The 23,305-nt window shown below is 39.7% G+C and overlaps 1 protein-coding gene across 6 annotated transcripts; it reads right to left on the reverse strand.

The window, feature by feature from the left end:
* Nucleotides 1-7,154: 7,154 nt before the first annotated feature.
* On the reverse strand, nt 7,155-23,166 carry MTNAP1 (mitochondrial nucleoid associated protein 1). 6 transcript variants are annotated; one of them, XM_069076515.1, is made up of 5 exons: nt 22,903-23,166; nt 15,394-16,889; nt 9,091-9,186; nt 8,482-8,595; nt 7,155-7,253 (listed from the first exon to the last, which is right to left on the reverse strand). In XM_069076515.1, exons 2-5 carry the CDS (start codon nt 16,880-16,882, stop codon nt 7,225-7,227), a joined length of 1,728 nt encoding a protein of 575 aa, XP_068932616.1. In that variant the 5' UTR covers nt 16,883-16,889; nt 22,903-23,166; the 3' UTR covers nt 7,155-7,224. The 6 variants fall into 6 exon arrangements, with proteins under 6 accessions (XP_068932616.1, XP_068932614.1, XP_068932613.1 ...); XM_069076513.1 differs by having other exon boundaries at nt 15,394-16,886; nt 22,775-23,166; XM_069076512.1 differs by having other exon boundaries at nt 22,775-23,166.
* Between the last annotated feature and the right edge of the window lie 139 nt (nt 23,167-23,305).

A 23,305-nucleotide genomic window follows, 5' to 3' on the forward strand; every position in this document is an offset into this window, starting at 1 on the left:
TTAATAGACTGGAGTTGGGGGGATTTCTCTTGGGTTGGGTTAGATTGCTTCTTTTTATTTTGTTTTGTTTTGTTTTTTGGAGGGCAATTGGATTTAAGTAACTTGCCCAACATCACACGGCTAGGTTTTTTGTTTGTGTGTGTTAAGTGTTAGATTGCTTCTTTAATTGCCTCTCATGTACTCTCCTCAGCCCCAAGATGATGCTGTTACTGCATAAAGCAAGTCGCTCAAAGGTAAGAACTAGAAAAGGATCCGTGTCTGCTTTGCTGACCTCATTTCAATTTTCTACCATCACTATGTTCTCTAGGAATTCCTAAACCCAGAAAGATGGCACCTATTTTCACCATGAAAAAGGTGACATCTCTAAACTCTACTGCATTTTTTTTTGCATGTGTTTTGCCTAATTTGCTAACCATTTTAATATTTTTAATGTCATCATTGATCCATGAAATACTTGCTGGCTTCACATGATTTGGCTTTTCTCTTATTTATCATTTAGGATTTTTTTTTTTTAAATAAAAGAGTGCCTGCTCTCTTCCAGCCTTTGTGGGCTTAGGAGTGCCAATCCTCTTCGAGGCAGAAGGGAGCCTGTGTACCTCAGCCTAGCATCTGTAGAAACAGAAGCAGTTATTTTATTCAATAGCAACAGCATACCAAACACCAAAATGAACCTAGATTTAGATGTGATGTTTGAGCAAGTAGAATCTGGCTTTGTCTGACAAAAATGAAAAGGGAGTTTTCTTGGTGGTGGACAGGAAAAATGAAGGCAGGTAAAGGGAGGAAAGAAAGCAAAGGCTTGAAATGTGATGCAGTACAAGGGATAAAATTATGCATCAGGGGACCTAGGTTCAAATCCCAATCATGTGACATTGATTATGTGGTCATAGGCAAATCACATAACCTTTCTGGGCCTGTTTCCTTCCTTGCAAAAATGAAGAGGTCATTTGGGGCATCTAGGTGGCTCAGTGAATAGAGCACCAGCCCTGGAGTCAGGAGGATCTGAGTTCAAATCCAGCCTCAGACACTTAACACTTACTAGCCATGTGACCTTGGGCAAGTCACTTAACCCCAATTGCCCTGCTTTCCCACCTCCAAAAAAAAAAAGCAAAAAAATGTAAAAAAAGGAAGAGGTTGGACCAGATGACTGCTACATCGCCTTCTAAATCTATAGGGCACTACACATTAGTATCTAAGTCCATTTAGATTGTTTCTAGGGTGGATTTCTAAGAGGAGAGAAAAACAGTTTGTTGACTGGGCAGCAGATGTAACACAAGCAGGATACTGGCATTGTAAAATGGAAGACATCCCTAGGAAGACCTGCTGTCTCAAAAGGGGAAGTCCTAAATAGATGATAGTAATATCTATGACTGTAGATTGCTGGCATAAGGTGGAAAGCTCTCTTAACTTGCTCATTCGACTTCTGAAGAAGTAAAATAAATGCACAGTTATCCCTTCCACATCAAGAGGATTAGGGGTGGGTGGCCAGGTAGCACAGCGAGTAAGAGTCGGCTCCAGTGTCGGGATGACCTGGGGATCAAATTCTGGCTCAGATACTTAGCACCACACCCAGAAATAACTGGCCGTGTAACCTTGAGCAAGTTACATAGCACCAATTGCTTAAAAAAAAAGAGGATTAGGGGTGTGGTGTTCCCTGCAATCTGGAAAATTCATGTACAATCTGTCAGGGTAGATGCTTCACCTTCATTGTCCTTTAGGAAATTATATAAGGACTTAGCTTTTTCTCATATGATGTCAGAGTCACCAGAATGCCTTATTTTTTATAGCAATCCTACATTTCTGAGTTTCTAAATTTCTTCTGTATCATCTACTGGTCTTCAAATGTTGTCTGTGGCTTCTGCAAAACTTCCCAAAAATTCCCATATAATTTCTTATGCTGACCCAAGATATATTGAAACCACAATGGGGAAACTTGCAATGTGGAAGGAATAATTGTAATCACTCTCCTCTCCCCACCCCCACTCCTTTTTCCTCTGGATAAATCAGCAAATAACTAGTCTTTACAAGCTTGGCTTTAAATTTGGGTACTTCATCACCCTCTGAGCATAGAACCATGTCCCAACACTGGAGAGTTCTTCAATAGGTCTCAGCTCCTGTTTTTCCTTTTCTGCTTTGCTTTCAGAATGTAAGTCAAACACAAGAGCTAACAAAACTTGATTCCATTGTGGAAGCGTCTTCTGAGAATAGTCAACAAGAGACCATCAGCTGAAGTCTCAAGCAAGCCCACTGTGCCCTTTGCAACAGTTCACTTGCTTTAGGGTGGGTATTGAGGCCAAGAGGATTTTTCTGCCTTTCATGTTGTAAACTAGTGGTATGTTTTCGTCAGTGATCTGGGTATGAATAATTTCCTAGGTGTAATAAGTGAGGGAAAACTACTTGAAATTAAGGAAATAAGGTATGACTGGGGGAGAGGGTAGATGCCAGCAAATCAAATGCTCAAGATGCCCAAAAGTTGCCACTAGGCAATTCTTAGCAATACAATCTTATTTTTATATCTCCCGCCAAGTGGTATTGCTTGCTTTTTTTAAAGGCAAAAAATTAACAAGTTAATAAAGGTTATCTTTATTATTCCAATTATTATTTCATTGATCTGTATCTATACAGAGCCTTTGAAAACTTAGGATAATTGAGCTCCTTACTCCTCCTTTTTGGTGTTAACATCTATCTTGAGAAGAGAACAAAGGATGGAAGGAAGGAAGGAAAAAAGGAAAGAAAGAAGGAAGGAAGGAGGGAGGGAGGGAAGGAAGGAAGGAAGGAAGGAAGGAAGGAAGGAAGGAAGGAAGGAAGGAAGGAAGGAAGGAAGGAAGGAAGGAAAGAAGGAAGGAAGGAAGGAAGGAAAGAAAGAAGGAAAGAAAGAAGGAATCTATTAAGTTCTTTTGATGTGGGATACCAAATTGCCCAGGGCTTTCTGAACTTATAGGAAGGAGGAAAAGTGGAATTTCTAGTTTATTTGGCCTTTTATTTCATTCATTTTTGTAGTCCCATACAGTTCTCTTCTATCTGGCATCACTGCCCACTCTGAGGTCCTTAAAAATCCTTGTTTGAATGAATGAATGTGGTTTATCAGGATGCTGACAAATGTGTACTATTAAGTTTCTTTTTCTAGCTAATTGCAGAATCTCTTTTTGGCAGGAGATACAAATCATATATGTGTATGTGTGTGTGTGTATACACATAAATACATACACACAGAGATAGAAAGTCAAATGTGCTGTCATAGGTTCTGCTGGGGTTTCACTATGCAATGTGGGGAGCTCCTCTCCTGAAGAGGAGGTTAAGCCCATCAACTCTTTCCTTTCAGTGCAGAGGAAGGGGTCAATGCTAGCAAGTGCAACAAGAATCAACCAACAGTATTCTTCAGAAAATAACAATATCTGGATGACTGGAAGACCTCTTTGGCAAATGTCCCCAGTGGTCACAGCACATATGATACTTACTGTAAGGAAACTTATTTATTTAATGTTGAAATTAATGTAATTTAATGAGGTAAACTCACTGAAACCTGAACAGTATGAGAGGTAAATGCTTCTTCTTCTTCTCTTATCCAATAAATGAGTGAACCTCAAGCAGCAAAACAGAAATGAAGGCAGAATGTCTGAATCTGGTTGCTATTGTCTTATAAGATATAGTAAATTATGGAATACATATTCATTCAAATATATCCATATATTCGCTCATATATATGGATTTATATATAATATGTATTCAATATGTTGAATCTTATCAAGGGAAGAAACATAAAATTTAAGAAAATCCACATGACTTGATATTTTATGTGGTTCTATATAAGCTGGATATGCCATGTGTGACTAGAAATGCTCCTAAGAGCTGGCAAAGTCTCATAATCTGTTCTAATGCAATATCTGCCTTCCACATGATGAGCGCACTTGGTACTCATTCTAAGTGTGATGATACATAGTCTACGCTCCATTCTGCTAGGTCCAAGTGAGAGATGCTTTTTTATCTTAGAGATGACATGCACATCTGACAGTTTTTTGTACCACTCAAGACCTTTATATTAATGATGGGGCTGCACCTGTGGTTTCATTTGCACAGGGAACTTCTGGGTAAGGAAACTCTGCCAATGCCAGTTGGCACTTTATCTGAAATTTACTGTCTTAAAGCAAAGGTTTCTATTTGGATTCATTTGGTCTGTAAATATGGAACTTTTTAACATTTTAGTAACTGTATTTCGATATAATTGGTTTATTTTTCATCCAATATACTTTTATTTTATGCATTTCAAAACATTCTGAGAAGCAGTTCATGGGTTTCATCAGACTGCCAAAGGGTCCATAACACAAAAAATGTTTATGAACTTTTGTCTTAGAAAGTTGTCTAGAGTGGGTATGGTGACAAATGATTGTAATCCTTACTTCTGGGCAAGGATGAGGCTGGTGGATCAAGAGTTCTGAGATGCAGTACTGCTTAGGTTGGAAAAACACAGAAGTCCATGATGACCAATGTATGTCCAACCTGGGCGAGATAGGAAGGAGGGAAGGACAGAAGGGAGGGAGGGAGGAAGAAAGAGGAGGGAGTTATTTGTCTAGACTCACATAGCGAGTATATGCCAGATATAGGACTCGAACTCAGGTATTAGGTATATATCAGGCTTAGAATACAACTCTCTATCCATTAAACCAGTGTTAAACTCAAATAGAAATGGACCTGCAGGATGCATGTTGATTTGGAAAACCACGAGCTAACATTAACTCTGTGTTATTGTATTTTTCTTTATTTTGCTAAACATTTCCCAATTACACTTTAATCTGGTTAGAGCCATCAAACCTGAGGGTTCTGTCCTACAGCATGATACCTTTCTACTTTTATATTACAGGAAGTCAAAATTATATAGAAAGCAATGCAGGTTGGCTTCTTTTGGGAAGGATTCATGGAAGAGGTGGAACTTGAGTAGATCCCTAAAGGACAATGGAATTTGGGTCAACAAAGTAGTAGACTACATACAGTATGTTTGAGAGACAATGAGGATTCTGGATGGTTGAGGGAAAAAAAAATATGTTGGGAATAGTGGGAGATAATAGTGCCACTCTGTTATCCAGTGAGAGCCCTGAAAAGCAAAGTGAAAGAGTTTGGACATTACTCTGTAGGAGTATACAAGATTAATGGGTAGAGAGATATGATGAAAGTAGATTTTTAGAGGGATTATGTGCAAGATGGATTTGAGAGAAAGAAGAATGGCAAAAGTGAGAGCAGTTAGGCTGTAGTAATAATCCAGGCATAAGATAAAGATCTGGACTTGTATGGTGGTAGTGGGGATGGAAAGGATTTTTCCTTTGAAATAACTTAGAGCATCCTTTGAACCTAAAATATTAGATACTAGTTATATAACTTGATATAAGGAAGAATTAAAGATACTATATTTGGAGTCTTGGTGATTGAATCAATGGTATTATGGATGGAGATAAGGGAATTGATATGGAGGTGTTGAAAGAAATGTTATTTGGGCATGTTGAATATGAAGTGATGACTGGTCCTCCAAATAAGAAATATCTATAGGCAGCTGGCATTTGAGTGAGGGTGGAGATAGATCTAAGTTCACCATAGTGGTAATTAGTTGAAGATGTGAATGGATTACAAGGGAATGGGGCAGAAGGAAAAGTATAAAGTTTTAATTTAGACTCAAAGCAACTTTATTTTTGTCAACTTAATGTGTCAAATCTATGCTAATGAAAATCTGACTACTTACTGAAAAACTTTCAATGGTGTCAATTAGATGTGGCTTCATTTTCTTTAAAAACAAAATACTAGGGGGTGGCTAGGTGGCGCAGTGAATAGAGCACCGGCCCTGGAGTCAGGAGGACCTGGGTTCAAATCCGGCCTCTGACATTTAACACAAAGACTAGCCGTGTGACCTTGGGCAAGTCACTTAACCCCAATTGCCATGCAAAAAAAAAATACTAGCAAACTGATGTGGACATTCCTGTCTCAAAGATGTTAGCTAAGTTAGACAGAGGCAACTACCTAGCAGAAATTGAAACAAACATACTCTCTAATAGATCATATCATGTGTGAACTAGAGTATTCTGAAACAGTGATGGTCTTTTTACTATTGACATAGACTTCTATTGTAACATTCATGGCTAGGCACTTGAGTTTAGCAGTCAGTCTTTCTCTTGAAGGTTAAAAAACAACATTTACTATCCTAGCCTTTAGCTAATACAGTGGAGTTCCCTAACACAGCTGGTTATATGTTCAGGTAAATGATGTTGTGATTTTTTTTTTGAGAGGCACCTCGCTAAAACTACATTTTCTTTAGTCTTACAGTGCCAGAAATTCCCAGCATTTATCACTCCTTTGGGCCAAGGGGTTAGGTCTTGAGAAGACCTTTTTTAAAAATATAAATATTAGATCTAGAATTGTTGGATTATATAGGTCAATGGAGAGGTGCCAGAGGAAGGATGGTATAGTAGCATTATTCTAATGTGAGAAAGTAAAGGACTAGAACACATAAATTATATAGATGTGAAACTGGGGGTTCCAAAGTACTTGCCTTAAAGATTATTTCAAAAATTCCTGGTCTAGGGAGAATGGTCATAAAAATCTTCCTAATATGGAAACCCCATATAGAAATATGGAAGGGGCTGGTAGCAGTGGTCGAGGTCTAAGGGGAATTCGAGGGGAAAGCATCTATTTTCTTGGCTAAGCCCTAGTAGGAATTGTAATTACCATGATTTATCTGTTCTTCCTTTTAAAACTAAGACTCCAACACACCGGTTAACTGTAATACAGTACACCAGAGTAATAAAATGAATACTTATTACTTTTCTACTCCACACCCTCTATTCAGGTGGGCCAAGGAAGCCAATCTGTGATCAGGCACAAATTTAATTAGACTATTTTTTCTTTTCAGTAATTTCCAACTAATAAGAGCCTAGCAATTAGAATAATATTCCTATAGCACTATTTTTTTAAATTATATTTATTTTTCCAATTACATGTAAGAATAATTTTTAACATTCTTTCTTTTATTTTGAGTTCCAAATTCTCTCCCTAACCTCCTTTGTAAAGGCAAGCAGTTTGATATAGATTATACATGTAGCACTAACATTTTAATACACTTCAGGAACTTAACTGTTCCTCATCCTCTCTTCCCAATTGAAATTTTAAGTTTTACATAAATCGCAGTGTTTCTGTGTCTCTCCCCGTCTATCAGAAGAACTCTTGACGTGATACATGGTATCCAGATCAGTGGTGTTTGCGCCAACGCTGCAACTCTTTGGGTAAAGAAGAGAAAAATAAGTAAGGTTTGAGAGGCAACAATTATTTACCATAAGATGAAGTAAAGTCCTTTTGTAGAAGTTGAGACTCAAAGTCCCAGTTTTCAAGCCTAGACCCCAAACAGCTCATTAAGTCAAAAGCTCAAATGATACTTTGTTCCTGGTGCCTTCCCTTCATAGGCTACCTCCAACAAGGAAAAAAAAAAAGGAGGAGAGGAGGAATGTGTTGGCAAAGTTAGGAAGCTTTATTAGTAGGAAATACCAGGCTTACAAAGAGTGAAGTGTGTTGGATTAAATGTCAGGTTGATTTAACTAGGTCTTCAAATAGCCACTGTGTCTAACTTTTCTGACTTACCGTGTTTCCTCGAAAATAAGCCCTCTCCTTACTGTGTAAGATTCCTCTAAAATAAGCCCTCCCCCGAAAATAAGCCCTATTGAGATTGCTACTGTAGTGAAGGTGATCCCCTGTGCTACACGCTACATTATGGTACCCTCTATATGCACCGTCCCCCCCTCCCCCCCCCGGGTGAAACGCACGCCACGCTCCAAGCTGCATCCAATCAGAGCTGCAGCAGTGAGCGCATCATCCTGTTCTTCCCCAGTGATTTGCTTACTGAATAAAGGTACATTTTTTTGTTCACATTTACCTGTTTATTAAAACTGCTGTCAATGTTCATTAAAATAAGCCCTCCTCTGAAAATAAGCCCTCTGGTGTTTTTCTGTCCAAAAAAATTAATAAGACAGTGTCTTATTATCAGGGAAACACGGTATTGGTCTGAAACCATACTCAAGCCTCAAGGCATGGTTGGGTAAAGGGTTCTGCTTTTAGCCCCTCGTCTGGACTCAATCTAGATCTACAAAGGGTTCATTTATCTATGTCCAAATGTGAAGCCTGAAATGATGACTTCTTTCCTTTGGGTGGGATTACTCTTTCCTAAAGGACTCAAGGTTCATGTATCAAAGGACCTAAAAAAGTGAGTGGGCAGGTGTACCTGAGATCAAAATACTCAGCAAGTAGGAGAAGCCACATGAGCATTATTAGAATACTGAAGAATCTAAAAAGCTGCTGAGAGGCAAAGTCACCTTGTATGTGTAAACTTTGTGGAAAATAAAAGGTCAGAAGCACAGGGCATTACTTGGTAAAGCAGAAGAGGAGTCAATCCCTAATATATTTTACTGACATTTAAGGGTCTGTAATTCAAGCCCAAAAGCCAGGAAGTCTTACTTAGGTGCTTGAAACTCCAGCTGTAGCAAAGGACCCAGTATCCAGCAAACAGCATGGTGATGCCACCGACGCTACCCTTCTTCAAGTTGATATATTTTGGGTATTTAATCCAGGCTGTTTAAAAAGAAGCATGAGTCTACTTGTTAGTGAACTCCAATTCTGGGACTTTTTTTTTTCAAGGTCTTTTCTCTCAAGCTATTGGTCAGGGAGATGAAGGTGTAACTCTATAAATTTCTCTCAGAGGGACCTTAAAGAACTAATATTAAAGAACTAAACTTGAAGAATTAATTTAGCTCCTCCAAATGCCCAGAAAGGCTAAATACTTACCTTCTCCAAAGCAGTTTTTATTCTTCATTAGGAGATGAGGTCAACTATTTCATGGGGAAACATCATTATATAGTATGAGATTTTGGATTCTCAACAGGTATCAATTACACATGTTTACATGCTAATTCGTAACCAAGAGTAGATAAAAGAGATAGGGTTAGGTTCTTACACACAAAATGACAAACCCAGTGGCAGAGACACCACAGATCTATAGAGATTTCTAAAGAAAGTTTGTAAAATCATCCAAACCCAGTAAGTGAATTGTCATTAATCTAGTCTTACCTTTTTGTACTTTTCCCAGCAGTCCCATTAAAGAGAAGTTGAAGATTGTAAGCCATGATGGAAGCTTTCCAATCTTTACATCCTTCAGACTTCTTTCTAAAAGAGGAGTTATGAATGCAAATAGAATTTGCTGTTAATATGTCATCCAATTTCACCCACTTTGTCCTAACAATCTAATTTCACTCTCTCCTCCCACCAAATCTTCCTAGGAGAGGAACAATTTAGTATCTTTAGTGGTGAAAGTTCCCCAAGATGGGCTAGAGAAAAGTCATGATTCTAGGCAATAAAGAGAAGACTGACAGGCAATACTCTGCACATCTGTCATTTAAACCCTGATACAAAGCTCTTTTCAACTGGGAGAATCTTCAACAATCTGAGGTATACATATATACACACATCTATATATATATATATACATGTGTATCTACACACACACACACACACACACACACACACACACACACACACACACACACACACACACACTGAGTGATCTTGTCCACATAGGGAACTCTTTGTACTAAGTACCTACTTGCTGTTCATTCTTTCCAATATTGCCCAGACCATGCTTTATAATTTGTCTGTTCCCCATGGTCTCTTTTGCATGATCTCAATACCTACCAATGCCCAAAGCTATTCCCTTCAATTGTCCCATCCTGAAGTCACTCAGGTCTTTGTCCTCGTACTATACTGAGCCTTTTCCCTAGAGCTTCAACTGAGTATCAGGCAACCTCTACACTTCTTAGTAGTTCAAAGTTGGAAAGGACATGAACAATCATCTAGATCAACCTCTATTTTAAGGATGAAGGACTTAGGTCCAGATGTCAAATGACTTTGTGAAGTGGTCATCCAGGCAGAGCCAAGATCCCATCTTGGGTTCTCTGACCTATCAAATCCTATGAGTTGCCTGAGCCACAGAGAGATGAAGTGACCCTTGTCAGGGACATAGAGCTTGTAAGTGTCAGAGGCAAGAGATAAAATTGTTGTCAACATTTTACCTAAAACAATATTGCTCTACTGCACTACAGCATTAAGAAATACTACTGGTCATTATATTTTCCATCTGTCTGAACTATTTCACTCTCACTAGTTCTTAACTAGCAACCATTACTTTATCTTATTTTCATCTGGAACTCAAACCAACAATTACTTCCCACCCATATTTCATATGTAAATAAAATGCAGGTGTGTCAACTTTGAAAAGGGGAAGTTTATGCTTTTCCTGGACCTGTGTTCAGCCTTGTCCCACATCCTTCCTAATCACATGAAATGAGTAGAAAGTGTTCTCCGGGGTGGCTAGGTGGGGCAGTGAGTAAGAGTGCCGGCCCTGGAGTCGGGAGGAGCCCGGATTGGTTCTGGCCTCAGATACTTAACACCCACAGAAAATAACTGGCTGTGTAACCTTGAGCAAGTTACTAAACCCCAATTACTTAAAAAAAAAAGAAAAGAAAGTGTTCTCCCCCATTACTCTATGATCCAGTATTATCATCATAGTTGGAAACTGTATAAATTAACTCAATAGGGTAGAGTGTGATGTCTCTAAAAACCTTTACAGGGGAGATGAAAACTGCTAAGCAAGCATAAATTTATATAAAAAAATCATAATGAAAAGAGCTAGAGCTATCATGGACTTCAAGAAATATCACTTAAAAGCATCACAGTGATGGAAATGAAAAATAGCCAGATGAGAAAGGGATCTTAATTGGAAAGAAAAAAAAAGGGTACTCGCCAACCTGGGGAGAAAATGTTTTTTTTTGTGAGGAAGAAAAATAATGTAGGAAGAGAAACAACTACAAACTACAAACAACTACAACTTGCAAAATTCCACAAATATCCTGGCTCCCAGATTTCTTCCAACCAGGTGTGCCTGCTCAAATCCAATTGTGGATTCCATTTCCACTTTCATAATACTTTCATACTGCTAACTGGGTCTCATTTAAACTGTATTATATAGTATAACACAGATAGTCCCCCAAACTGAGCTCTGGTCTTACTCTAAACTCCTGGATGCTGTATCCTGCCTATTTACCAAGAACCTACCTTCCATCCATGCCTCCCATTTCAGCCCAAATCCTGGTGGTCTTACTTAAAACTCTGCAACATGCTCAGCCTTTTTGGACAATACAGAACTGTCACACTTTCTCATCACCAATGCATTTGGCCTGTTCCATCCCATGGCCACTCAGTCTTGGCATTTGAGTCTTTTCTGTAGATTCCATTCAAAGCAACAATACACACATTAAGTGTGTAAACCAGCACCAACATACCACTCAGCTAGCTGGCCTGCAATTGGAAATAAAGGGTTGGCTTGAACCCCTAGTTCCCCAACACTGGCCTGATTTCTAGGAGTCTTAGCAATGCCACATTGAACTAGGAATTTCTTCCCTCAAACTTTGAAGCTTGATAACCTTGTTCTGTCCATACTACCTGGACTCTAGTCTTGGTATCAGCTGGGTTCTAAGAAGTCACCTATATATCCTAAGGTCCAGAAACCTGGGCCCTCTGGACTCTAAAACTAGTCCACAGAATCCCTTTGGATCCAGGAGTCCTAAATATCACCAAAGTCCTAAAAGCATTTCCTTGATCTTTAGAAACGTATTCCTATTGAAAAATCTCAGAAACATGCACATTCCTTCTGAATTTTCCCTTTTTCCTGAGCCTCAGATGTCTGTTTTTTCCTAAAACCTGCCTTTCTATTATTTTTAAACATGTAAAAACTCCTTTTTTTTCCTGAACTTCAGAGAATGGCCCCTGGGCTCTGGCTCTTATTCCTGAAATCTAGTCTGTGCCCTTACAACAACCAAGTCCGCCGGTCTATGTCCAACTCCTATTTTTCTAGAACCAGAAGAGTCTTCTTTCATTCACCAAAAATGACCTTTTGTCATTCACCAAAACTGCAGGAACAGGTTTTGGTAATTCCTTAACCCCAGTGAGATACTGACTTGCAAGAATCACAAAATCTAAGGTTAGTCCCTTATGACCCAACAGGCTTGATTGCTCCTAAGTAGAATTATCTACTCTCTGCAGCTCTAGTTCCATCCTGAACTCACTTCCCAACCTCTTACAATTCCAACCCTACCCCTCCACAGAAAATGCTCTCTCCTTCTCCCTGACTACTCTTCACAGTGTCTTTTGCCAGTTTATCATTCATCTCCTGCTCCCTACACATGGGTATCTCTCAAAGTTCTCTTCTTATTCAACACACACTCCTTGGTTTTTTATGATTTCTGACAGTAATACCCTTTTGGAGTGACCAGGTGTCCAGAGAAGCCAGCTCTATTACCCCCCGGGAGATGTTTCTAACCCTTGCAGATATACTAAACAAAGTAACTTGGTTTATGGAGGAGACAATGATCACTATCAATAACCCCCATGGGGCAGCACTGTACTCTAAACTATAAATCAAACTGAAGTCCCAGAATCTTTGAAGATATTGGTTATTTGGGAGTAGCCCCAATGTCTGCTGCCACAGTTCCTGACCTTTCACCAGAGCTCAAGATCCCTGGAATACCCACATCTCTCAACTTTGATCCAAAAACATTAGAGCCTGCTATGATGGCACCAAAGCCAACCATAGCCATTTTGGAGCTGATATCAGAAACTACTTGAGATGACCTAAGAATCAGACATAAAAGTTCAGTTGCAGTGGAAAAACTTGATCTTTTCTCTAGAGATCAAACTATAAGCAATATCCCCACAATGAAAGTGGGCAGGAATGGATATACACATTGATGAAAAGCATCTGAAGAGTTTTCTCAAAAGTTAGTATGATATTTTAGCTCAACAGTTTTGGATATTAATAGGTCTCTAATTAGTGAAGATAAAGTATCTAGTTTTAGCCCCCTCTTTTGAGTTCTTAATAATGATCTGAACTGGGGCTTAGAGGAATAAACTTATCTGTTCATAACATGTTTAATCTCACAGTATTGGCTACTTGATCTGCTCTGGTGAATGAAGCTGATGAAAGAAGTTAAGGCATGCAAGCAAGCACTAGTTATTGTATTCATGAGCCTGAAGTAAAGGGAATTTTCTCCCTACTGAGATGTTTAACCAGGTCATCTCTATTCCAATTCAATTGTCAAAACTGGGCAGAAAGACCTTCACTTGAAAAGGAAACTAGACAATAATAATAAAATAACAGCTAACATTCATGCAGCACTTGTGTGCCAAGCATAGTGCTAAGCAGTTTACAGTTATCTCATTTCATCCTCTCGACAGCCCTGGTTGAGAACTACTACTAGGCCCTCAGAGGGTACCAGAACACAGAGAAAAGAGCCCCTTTCCCTGCTATATCATATAACATATCACACTGTATTTACTATATAGAGTTATAAAATAGAAAGGAATTGGTGGTAATGAGACCTGTGTTGTAGTCCTGACTCCAGTATCATGTGCTACATGACCTGGGGCAAATAATTTCTTTTTTCTACACTTGTTTCCTTATCTATAAAATAGGAACACAATTGGTCCTGCCTGTCTCGGAATAATTTTATGATCAAAATGGAATGATTTATGTGAAAACTGTAAAGTGCTAATCAAATGTGAGAGAATGGTATTATCCAACAATGTATTGTTTTTAGAGAGGGAAAGAGTTTGAGATCTAAGACAACTCCAAAAGACTCATGATAGAAATGCTATCCACATCCAGAGAAAGAACTCTGGAGTCTGAATGCAGATGGAAGCATACTATTTGTTCTCTTTTTGTTTTGTTTCTTCTTTCTTGTGGTTCTTCCCATTAGCTATAATTTTTCTTTACATCATGACTAATGTGAAAATAAGTTTAATATGAAGTAGAACCTATATCAGATTGCATGCCATCTTGGGGAAGGAAGAGGAAAGGGATAGGGAGAAAATTTGAAACTCAAAATCTTATGGAAGTAGATATTGAAAATTAAAAATAAATAAATATTTTTTTTGGCTTTTTTTTTTTTGGAGGGAGCAAGGCAGGGCAATAGGGGTTAAGAGACTTGCCCAAGGTCACATGGCTAGTAAGTGTTAAGTGTCTCAGGCTGGATTTGAATTCAGGTCCTCCTGACTCCAGGGCTGGTGCTCTATTCACTGTGCCACCTAGTCGCCCCAATAAATTTTTAAAAAAAGAGTTTGAGACCAAGACTTCAAGAGATGGGTTATATAAAAATCTTCAATATCAGTATGTTGAAAGAGAAAACTTCTTCAGGAAGGTGGAAAACAATGATGGTATTAGCTATTAGTCTTCCTTAATAATAAAACATCACCATGTAGACATTTGTCTTGTATTCTAAAACGTGATAACTGCTGTATACATGAGGGTGCTTTGGAGGAAGGCACAATTAAGCAAGCTCATGAGGAAAAAAAACCTTTGATATTTATAAGAAACAAGAGCAATAATGACAGCTCACATCTATATAGAATGTAAGGCGTTTCAAGTTGTTTTCCTCTCCTCACAACAACTATATGAGGGGGCAACAATGTAAATATTATCCCTATCTTATGAAGAAACTGAAGTAATGAGAAGTTATTGCCCAAGGTCTCTTGTGAAATAAGTATCAGAGCTAGGATTCTAACCCAGGTCTCCTGTCTCCAAATTCAACCCTTCCTCCCCCTCTTACACCAAGTTACAAGAGTTAACTTGAATTTCAAGCCTATTAAGGCTCCCCCCCCCCCCAAATTTCCTGACAAAATGAAACAGTGAGGTATCTGAGAACACCAATGAAGCATCTATTGAGACAATGGACAATGCTTTCAAGTTCTGATCAGGACCTGGTAGAAGGGTCCTTTTAAGGAAAACCAGGAAATTCTATTGATTACAACTAGAGTTAGGTCCCATTTCAAGATAAAGACCAATTGTAATAAGTGAGGAGTTATCATTTGCCTAGTTCATCAGTCCTATATCCTCTTCCAGTTGGCTGGGCCTATTTGTGGGTTGATCACGAAGAAGGAGAAAGCAAGAGGTCTCTGACTCAGCTGACTGAGCAAGTTCAGGTGGGATAGAAGTCCTCGGTACTTTGTTTTTTTTGCTCAAGTTCTCTATGGTTAGGTGCCTAAATCCCTGGCATCAAATTCCTATTCTAAATCCACATACTCCACATTCATATTACATACCGAGGATTAACTCTTCCTTCTCCTCATTTCCTTTGATGTTATCAAAGTCTTGGCCCTAGAAAATGGGCACAGGAGGACTACCGTTTAAGGGGCAATGATAATTCTGTCAGGTACCTAGACTATGGAAAGGGATTAAGTTAGCAAAAATACTAACAAGAATTCAAAATTTTATCAGCCATATGCATCTATAGAGACCTGCAGGAGGGTTAAATATTTGTTTACCTTTTAAGAATACTTCTTCTTCTGGGAAGTTGTGGTAAGGCTTTTGGATCTCAATATTCCCCTTCTGGGATCTCCTTGGTAACACTCCCAGATGTAGATACCCACAATAGAGTTCTGGAAACCACTCTAACCCCAAAGATGTAGGTAGGTTTTTGCTGCCAGTAGCTTCAACATGACCACTGGTCAAGATTTTAGAAGCACAATGCCAGGATGGGTTTAAAGGCTGCTGATGACAGTTAGTGTGTGTTGCCCACTTGGGTTCAGGGTCAGGCTCTGAAGATACTGGTTTCTTATTCTCCACTGGATTAGCTGGAGTGACTAGAGCCTTGTACCCATCTTTCTCTTCTTGTAGATATTGTAAAACCAAAGTAGAGAGGCTTTGGCTACCTAAATCTGCCAAAGAAAGAGCCTCTTCATAAGCTAGCTTCCCTGAAGGTAACAAAGGTTTTGTTTTGTCATGGTGAGGTGTCTTTTCTGTGGCTAAATCATTATTAACTTGTTTCCTAGGGCCATCCCTCGTGTAATCTGATTTTGATATTTCTACCTCAGGTGATTTATTGCCTTCAAATCTTTTATTCCAACTACCCTTTTCAGCTGCCTCTAACCCAAAATGAAAGTCTTTTTTCTTAGCTCTATGTTTGATGGTTTTATGGTTCTCCATTCCTCCAGTTTGAAGTGTCTTGTACAATGAAGAGTTTATATAATTAGCTGAGAAGAATGATCCTCTAATTCTTCTCTGGGTATCAGAGTTATTGACAGTGTGTAAAGCTTCTGAAATGGGGTCCCTAGCTTTGGGGCCTCTTTCATTACTTTGTAAAGTTGCATAAGGATTCTGACTCCTATCAAGATTTGGAAAATTCTCACAAATACTGAAAGGCAAGTCCAATGTTTCTGTCAACAGTTTCTGTCCTGGGTATTCAATTCTGAAATCATTTATCAAATTTGAAAAATGTTTTTTATCTTCACTGATAGAAGACTGTTTGGAAGGGCTCCCCAAAAAAATTTCTGAAGGAATTTTGCTCTTGTCTTCTCCCGATTTAGGTAAATATTTTGTAAGTTTTGCTTTGGAATTTTTTTTTGCTGCAGAAAGCATATGACCATTTTCAGCCAGAAACACAACCTTTTTTGATTTAATAGGATTCTGTGTCATTTGGAGAGTAATTTTAATTTGCTTCTTCATATCTTCACTTGTCTGCACATTGGTTCTCATTTCTGAGTCAGCACCATGTAGTCTAGCCTTCATAAGGTTAGTGTTTCTTCTTTTACTTTGACTTCTTTTATGGGTCTCTTCACCATAGGCTTTTGTCGGCTTTTTCTGTAGCTCCTTTGGTTTTGGAAGTTGGAACAAAATTGCCTTGGAATGAGTAATGTCTGAATTAAAAGGAAGAATGGGTCTTACCTTCTTACAATAAGGTAAATGAGACTTTAACCGTTTAAATTGTTTCTTACAGTAGGGACACAGCTCCATTTGGGATAAGATGTCTGCCATCTTCCTGCTAAGAAATATAAATGTGACTTATTATTACAAAGAAAACAAACTTCCTTTTCATCTGTTCAGTTAGGTGCCCATTCATACTCATCTTAAATGTCAAAGAAACGAGTTGGGATTTAATGACTCTTCATTTCAAATTTTTGTGAAGGTAGAAAATAATCCAATGGTATTGTTTTTGTTTGAAAAATAAACTCAAGGGGCGGAGCCAAGATGGCGGAGTAGAAGCACGACCTTCCCACGGCTCCGGCTTCCACCCTCCCCAATCCATGTAAAAAGGGGACTCTAAACAAACTTTGGAGCTGCAGAACCCACAAAATGACACAGAGAAGCTAACCTCCCGCTGAGGACAGCCCCGCAGGCCTGCAGGAATCGGCCAGCACAGCGCTCTGGGAGCCGAGCCAGCCCCACCGAGGCTTTAGCCCCAGGGCGGGCCTGACCAGCCCCCTGCCAGAGGGACTCCTGATCAGCAGCAGCTGTGGCCGTTTCCAGATTTATCAATACATAGATGCGAAGGACAAGGTGAGAGGCCAGTGCAGTCTGGACTTTGGGACCCAGGAAGTGGGAGTGCATGGCTTTTACCCCCGGAGCGAGAAACCGCTGAGACGCCAGCACAGCCTGCCAGCGCCACGTGGCGGCTTCAGCTCCTGGCCTGCAGAGTGTAGGGGGACCAAGCACCAGTCTGAGGGGTCATCGCTCTTGCTTTAACCTGCTTGGATCTGGATTGCAGTCTAGGGTGGAGGTCCTGGGGTGTGTGTCCAGCTTGCCAGAGCGTGTGGAGACCTCAGAGAGGGCACCCATCTAATACCTCCAGCAGCTGAGAAAACCCCAGCGTTTGGGACGAAAACTCCCCTGTCTGGTGGCTGAGTCCTACTGTGGCAAAAAGCCCAAAAGTCAAATCATTGAGTGGCAAAATGAGCAGGCAAAGGAAACAAAGCAGACAGAAGTTTCCAACGTTACACTCCTATTTTGGGGATAAGAAGGAGCAAGGCATGGAACAGGAGGAAATCAATGAAGTCAGAACTCCTGCACCAAAAGCTTCAAAGGAAAATACAAGCTGGTTACAGGCCATAGAGGACCTAAAGAAGCAGATAAGAGAAGTGGAGGAAAAATTGGGAAGAGAAATGAGAACAATGCAAGAAAATTATGAAATGAGAGTCAACAGCCTGACTGAAGAAAATAATACCTTAAAAAACAGACTGACTCAAATGGCAAAGGAGGCTCAAAAAGGCAATGAGGAGAAGAATGCCTTAAAAAGCCGAATTTGCCAGATGGAAAAAGAATCTCAAAAGCTCACTGAGGAGAATCATTGCTTCAGAATTAGATTGGAGCAAATGGAAGCTAATGACTTTATGAGAAATCAAGATGCTGTTAAACAGATTCAAACAAATGAAAGAATAGAAGGCAATGTGAAATATCTCATGGGAAAAACCACTGACCTGGAAAATAGATCCAGGAGAGATAATTTAAAAATTATTGGACTGCCTGAGAGCCATGACCAAAGTAAGAGCCTGGAAAGCATCCTCCAGGAAGTTCTCAAAGAAAACTGCCCTGATGTTTTAGAACGAGAGGGCAAAATAGAGGTTGAAAGAATCCACCGATCACCTCCTGAAAAAGACCCCAAAAAGAAAACTCCTAGGAATATTATAGCCAGGTTCTGGAATTCCCAGATTAAGGAGAGAATATTACAAGCAGCCAGGAAGAAACAATTTGAATATTGTGGAAACACAATCAGGATAACCCAGGATCTGGCACCTTCTACACTGAGGGATCGAAGGGCCTGGAATGTGATATTCCGGAGGTCAAGGGAGCTGGGATTAAAACCAAGAGTCACCTACCCAGCAAAACTTAGTATCATGCTTCAGGGGAAAATATGGTCATTCAGTGCAATAGAAGACTTTCAAGCATTCTTGCTGAAAAAACCAGAGTTGAATAGAAAATTTGACATTCAGATACAAGAAGCAAGAGAAGCATGAGAAGGTAAACAGGGAAAAGAAATCATAAGGAACTTATCAAAGTTGAACTATTTTTTTTTTAAACAATCGGGGTTGAGTGGCTTGTGCGGGGTTGCATGGCCGGTTGTTGTTTCTGGGTGTGGTGCCGAGTGTCTGGGCCCGGATTTGATCCAGGTCGTCCCGGCACTGGAGCCGGTGCTCTTGCTCGCTGAGCCACCTGGCCAAAGTTGAACTATTAACATTCCTACATGGAAAAACAATAATTGTAACCTATGAAACTTTTCTCAGTAGTTGAAGGGATTAGAAATATATATATGTCTTTATATGAGGGTATGCGGGCATATGAATACATATGTGAATGTGTGCATATACGTTTACAGGTATACATAGATAGAGGGCACGGGACCAATTTAACAGGAAGGGATGATACTTAAAAGGTGAAATTAAGAGGTGAGAGGAATATAATGAGAGGAGATGGGGAGAGACAGTGGGGCAAACTATCTCATACAGAAGAGGCAAGGGAAAATGGTTACAATGGAGGGGAAGAATAGGAAGGCAAACGGGAATAGGTCAACCTTATTCCTATTGAATCTGGCTTGAGAAGGGAGGGAAATACACACTAAATAGGGGATCTCACCCTCCAGGAGAATAGGGGGGGAAGGGGATGTGAGGGGGGATGATGGAAGGGAGGGCAGGCTGGGGGGGAGGGAAGTTGGAAGCACCCACTTTTGAAAAGGGACAGGATCAAAGTAGAGAATAGAACAAGTGTGAGGTGGGATAGGAGGGAGGGAAATATAGTCAGTCTTTTACAATACATCTACTATGTTATTGTTTTGCATTAGCCACACATGTACAACCTATACTGAACTGCTTGTCCCCCCAGTGGGAGTGGGTGGCAGGCGGGGGTAAGGGAATGAATCTGGAATTGAAAGTTTTAAAATCAAATATTCAAATATATATATATATATATGTGTGTGTGTATATATATATATATATTATTAATACCATCTTACATGTAATTAAGAAAAAAGATATACAGGCACTGAGGCATAGAGATCCACTGGAAAAGTTGAAACGGGTATGGGAGAAAATATGGGAGAGAGCAGATTGGAGTTGGGGATATCCTGTGGGACTGCTGTTTTGGGGGGACGGGTGGGGGAAAAACGGGGAGAAAATTTGTAACTCAAAATCTGGCGGAAACGAATGATGTAAATCAGCAGTTAATAAAGCATTTAAAAAAATAAACTCAAGTCTCTGTCTCTAACCTCATTGAGGAATTTCATAATTCTCTTCTCCCCATAAGGCTTTAGGAGAAATTAAGAGAATTTCATTGTCAACCTTGAGTTCTACCTTCAGGAAAATGCTAAGTGCTTTAGAGAGAAGAGGATAACAATCTTAAACTAATGAATGAATAGATTAATAAGGAAGAGAAAAAGACATTTAAAACACAAGCTAAATATGGAATTTATCATTAAGCACTGAAGCACACCAGCAGATACTAGGGAAACATTAAGGCTTTGAGAATTATTAAATATTTTATTTGAAACATTGAATGTTAACACAACCAACTAAACTTCTTTACTAACTATTCATATTTACATAAATGCACATGAAGGCTTTTTAATAAAGACCATCATTTCATCATTCAAAGGAGAAAGGAGAAGTGTCCCCTAGGATTATAAGGTAGCATGGTATAGAGTATTGGAATAGCAATGGGGAGAACTGGGTTCCACTGTTTGTTAAATAGATAGTTTTGTGATGCTGCACAAGTTAATTAACTACTATGAGTCTTAATTTCCTGATCTATATATGATATGAAAAGACTGAACCAGATCATCTCTGAGGTCTCAGTTAATTATAATATTGATTCAGGGATCCAAGGATTTGCAGATACTTATCTTTTCACATCAGTGGCTTTCTCTCCCTCACCTCCCCAGTTAGACATGAGATACTCCAAATTTCAGGTGCAAATATCTTTTTCCTATTATCCCAGTCATTCTTTTTCTCTAGGCAAAAACACATATCTAATCTATGTAAGGTTTCATGGCTGTAATTATTTGTGACTCAAAAGCAAGGATAAATGTGCCAAGGCTAGAAAATACATAGTTGGGGCAAGCAATTTACATGACACAGAATAAAACCAGATAGAATTATCAATCCATTTATCAAGGTAATACTATAACTCCTTCCTGGGTGAAGTCAGGTAAAACAAAAATATCTTTACTGCCTAGACAAATGAGGTGGGAAAGGGGGTTTAGGAATAGTCTGGGTTTTGTTGTTGCTTTTTGTTGTTGTTAAAAGTCTCTTCTTTTGGGGGAAGAAAAAAGTTTGTTTCCCTCAAGGGTAGGTTTTTTCCCAGATATTTAAAACCTCAGTAGTTCTCTATTTAAAAGCCCCACCATAAAGAGTGTTTGGTAGTTAGTAGCTTTAATAATAATAACAATAATAATGGTGATATATAATAATAATGGTTTATGTTGCACTTTAAATTTTGCAAAAATGCTTTGAAAATATTATATATTCCATTTTATCCTCACAACAATCCTGGGAGGTAGGTGCTATAGTTTTGTTGCCTAGGGGAGGATGGGTTACCTTACATACCCATTTTACAGATAAGGAAACTAAGGTAGACAGTTTAAGTAACTTACCCAGAGTCACACCACTAATGAGTGTCTTCTGTAACATTCAAACTCAGCACCTTCTCACTCCAGGCACACTATTCACTATTTCTATCCACTGTTTTCTTACTCTTTCCTCCCTAAAATATTGCCACCTAAGGCCACAGCCAATTTTCTATTATCCACCACAACCTCTTTAACAAATTTTTATCACTCACACCAGAGACTACACCCCTTAAGCAATTTCCTGTCCTTTCTGATCACTGACTGGTTCCCTCGTCGGTTATTTTCGGAAACCTCAGATGTGTTTCACTTCATTACCCTCTCCAATTCAGATACCACAAACCATGATCAAATTAACTCTTCCAATGTTCTTAAACAGAGTAGCTTAGCTCAATCTCTTCCCCCTTTGGGTGCACTCGCCATTCCTGTAACTTATCAGAGCAAAGTGTTCCTCTCTGGTCACAACTGCTCTATGTATGTAGTCATCCGCCTTAAGAATGTAAGCTTCTTGTGGGCAAGGGACTGTCCATGCTTTTGTATCTGTATCCCTAGAGCTTAGCACACAGCTCCTGTCCCACGGTAGGGGGCTTGAGATGCTAATTTTTCATTCACATGCCGCCAACTTTAAACCATTGGGATTTCTTCTCTCCTTCCCCAGTGTTCTTCCTGATGACCTTTTCCTAAATTGTTGCTCTCTTCTTGGGAAATTAAAACTAATTTTCGGTATGGCTAAGGAAATCATAATTTGGAATATTAATCTGCAATACACAGAGTAAGTATACTTATTCCAGCTAAATAGAAGTGACTTTGGATTATCAGCTTTCACTATCATCAAACAACAAACGTTTATTACGCAGCTACTTACAGTTTGCTAGGTAGTGTGCCAGGCACTGGGGATTCGAAAACCAATATATCTAACGGTACATCTAAATACTCTCAAGGATGTCAACGAATTCTACTGGTGAAGACTACCTATATCATAGCATGCTGCCAGCATGTCCATTATTAGGGAGAAGTCCTTATATTTTCCTGTTGGTTTTCTTTCCCTTCCCGACATATAAATTCCCTTATCCCCTATTTCCTTCCTCTCCTCGCCATGTGGCTTGAACTTCTTGTCGCTTTCATGGAACTCTAGCGTCCCCCTTTTCTTTTCCCTCCCCTAGGCTCCACTACATCTTCTATCGATTCTGAAGGAAGGAATGGAGTAGGAGGAATAGGTGTGATGTAGAAAACCTAGGGATTCGGAGTCCGAAAACCTGGGTTCAAGTACTGGTTCTGCGCTAACTAGCCGTGTTACATTGGGCAAGTAACATTACCTCTCTGGGCCTCGATTTTCCCAAATGTACAATGACCTCCAGAGTTCCTTCCAGTTCTAAAGCCTAAGACCCTAAGGAGCCTTCTACGGCGTCCCCGTGCTGCATGTAGGTTCACGGCTTCCACATACCCTGCTCAGGGGCTGGGGCTTTCTCTTTTAGAGCCTGGATCCGTTTCCTACCACCGCCTTTAAACTCCAAAGAGGGCGGGAGTTAAGATTCCGGGGGAGCCTGGAGATCAAGTCGGCTCCCAGCCACCCGATCTATCTCCTTCCACTACCGGCTCTCCCTTTTGGGCGACTCCTTAGACCTCAGGTTTTCACTTGGAGAAGTCCTAGTCTCTTCTCTGGGTAGTTTAGGAAACCTTACAGCACGCCCTCTTTGGGGAAACTCCATTCGCTACCTCCAGGGGCTCCTAAGAGGACTACAAAAAAGGCCACCTCCTTCGTCGTTTGTCTCTTCAACTGCCGGATGGTTATGAGCTTTCCTTTTCCAAACGCCATGCCAAATTTGACTCCAATATTTTATATCGAC

This window comes from Petaurus breviceps, unplaced genomic scaffold (genome assembly GCF_028583685.1).
Source record: "Petaurus breviceps papuanus isolate PSGF00001 unplaced genomic scaffold, PetGlider_PUasm1.0 90925, whole genome shotgun sequence".
In the NCBI taxonomy this organism is placed as follows: Eukaryota; Metazoa; Chordata; class Mammalia; order Diprotodontia; family Petauridae; genus Petaurus; species Petaurus breviceps.

Bases quoted from the DNA above. Each gene is read 5' to 3' on its own strand.
- MTNAP1 (XM_069076515.1), bottom strand. From the start codon at position 16,882: ATGGCAGACATCTTATCCCAAATGGAGCTGTGTCCCTACTGTAAGAAA. The intron at 9,187-15,393 runs GTAAACAAATAT...CTCCTCTTTTAG, and splicing joins AGAAGAAGTATTCTTAAAAG to AAAGAAGTCTGAAGGATGTA. The intron at 7,254-8,481 runs GTAAGACTTCCT...CTTTACCCAAAG, and splicing joins CTGGAGTTTCAAGCACCTAA to AGTTGCAGCGTTGGCGCAAA.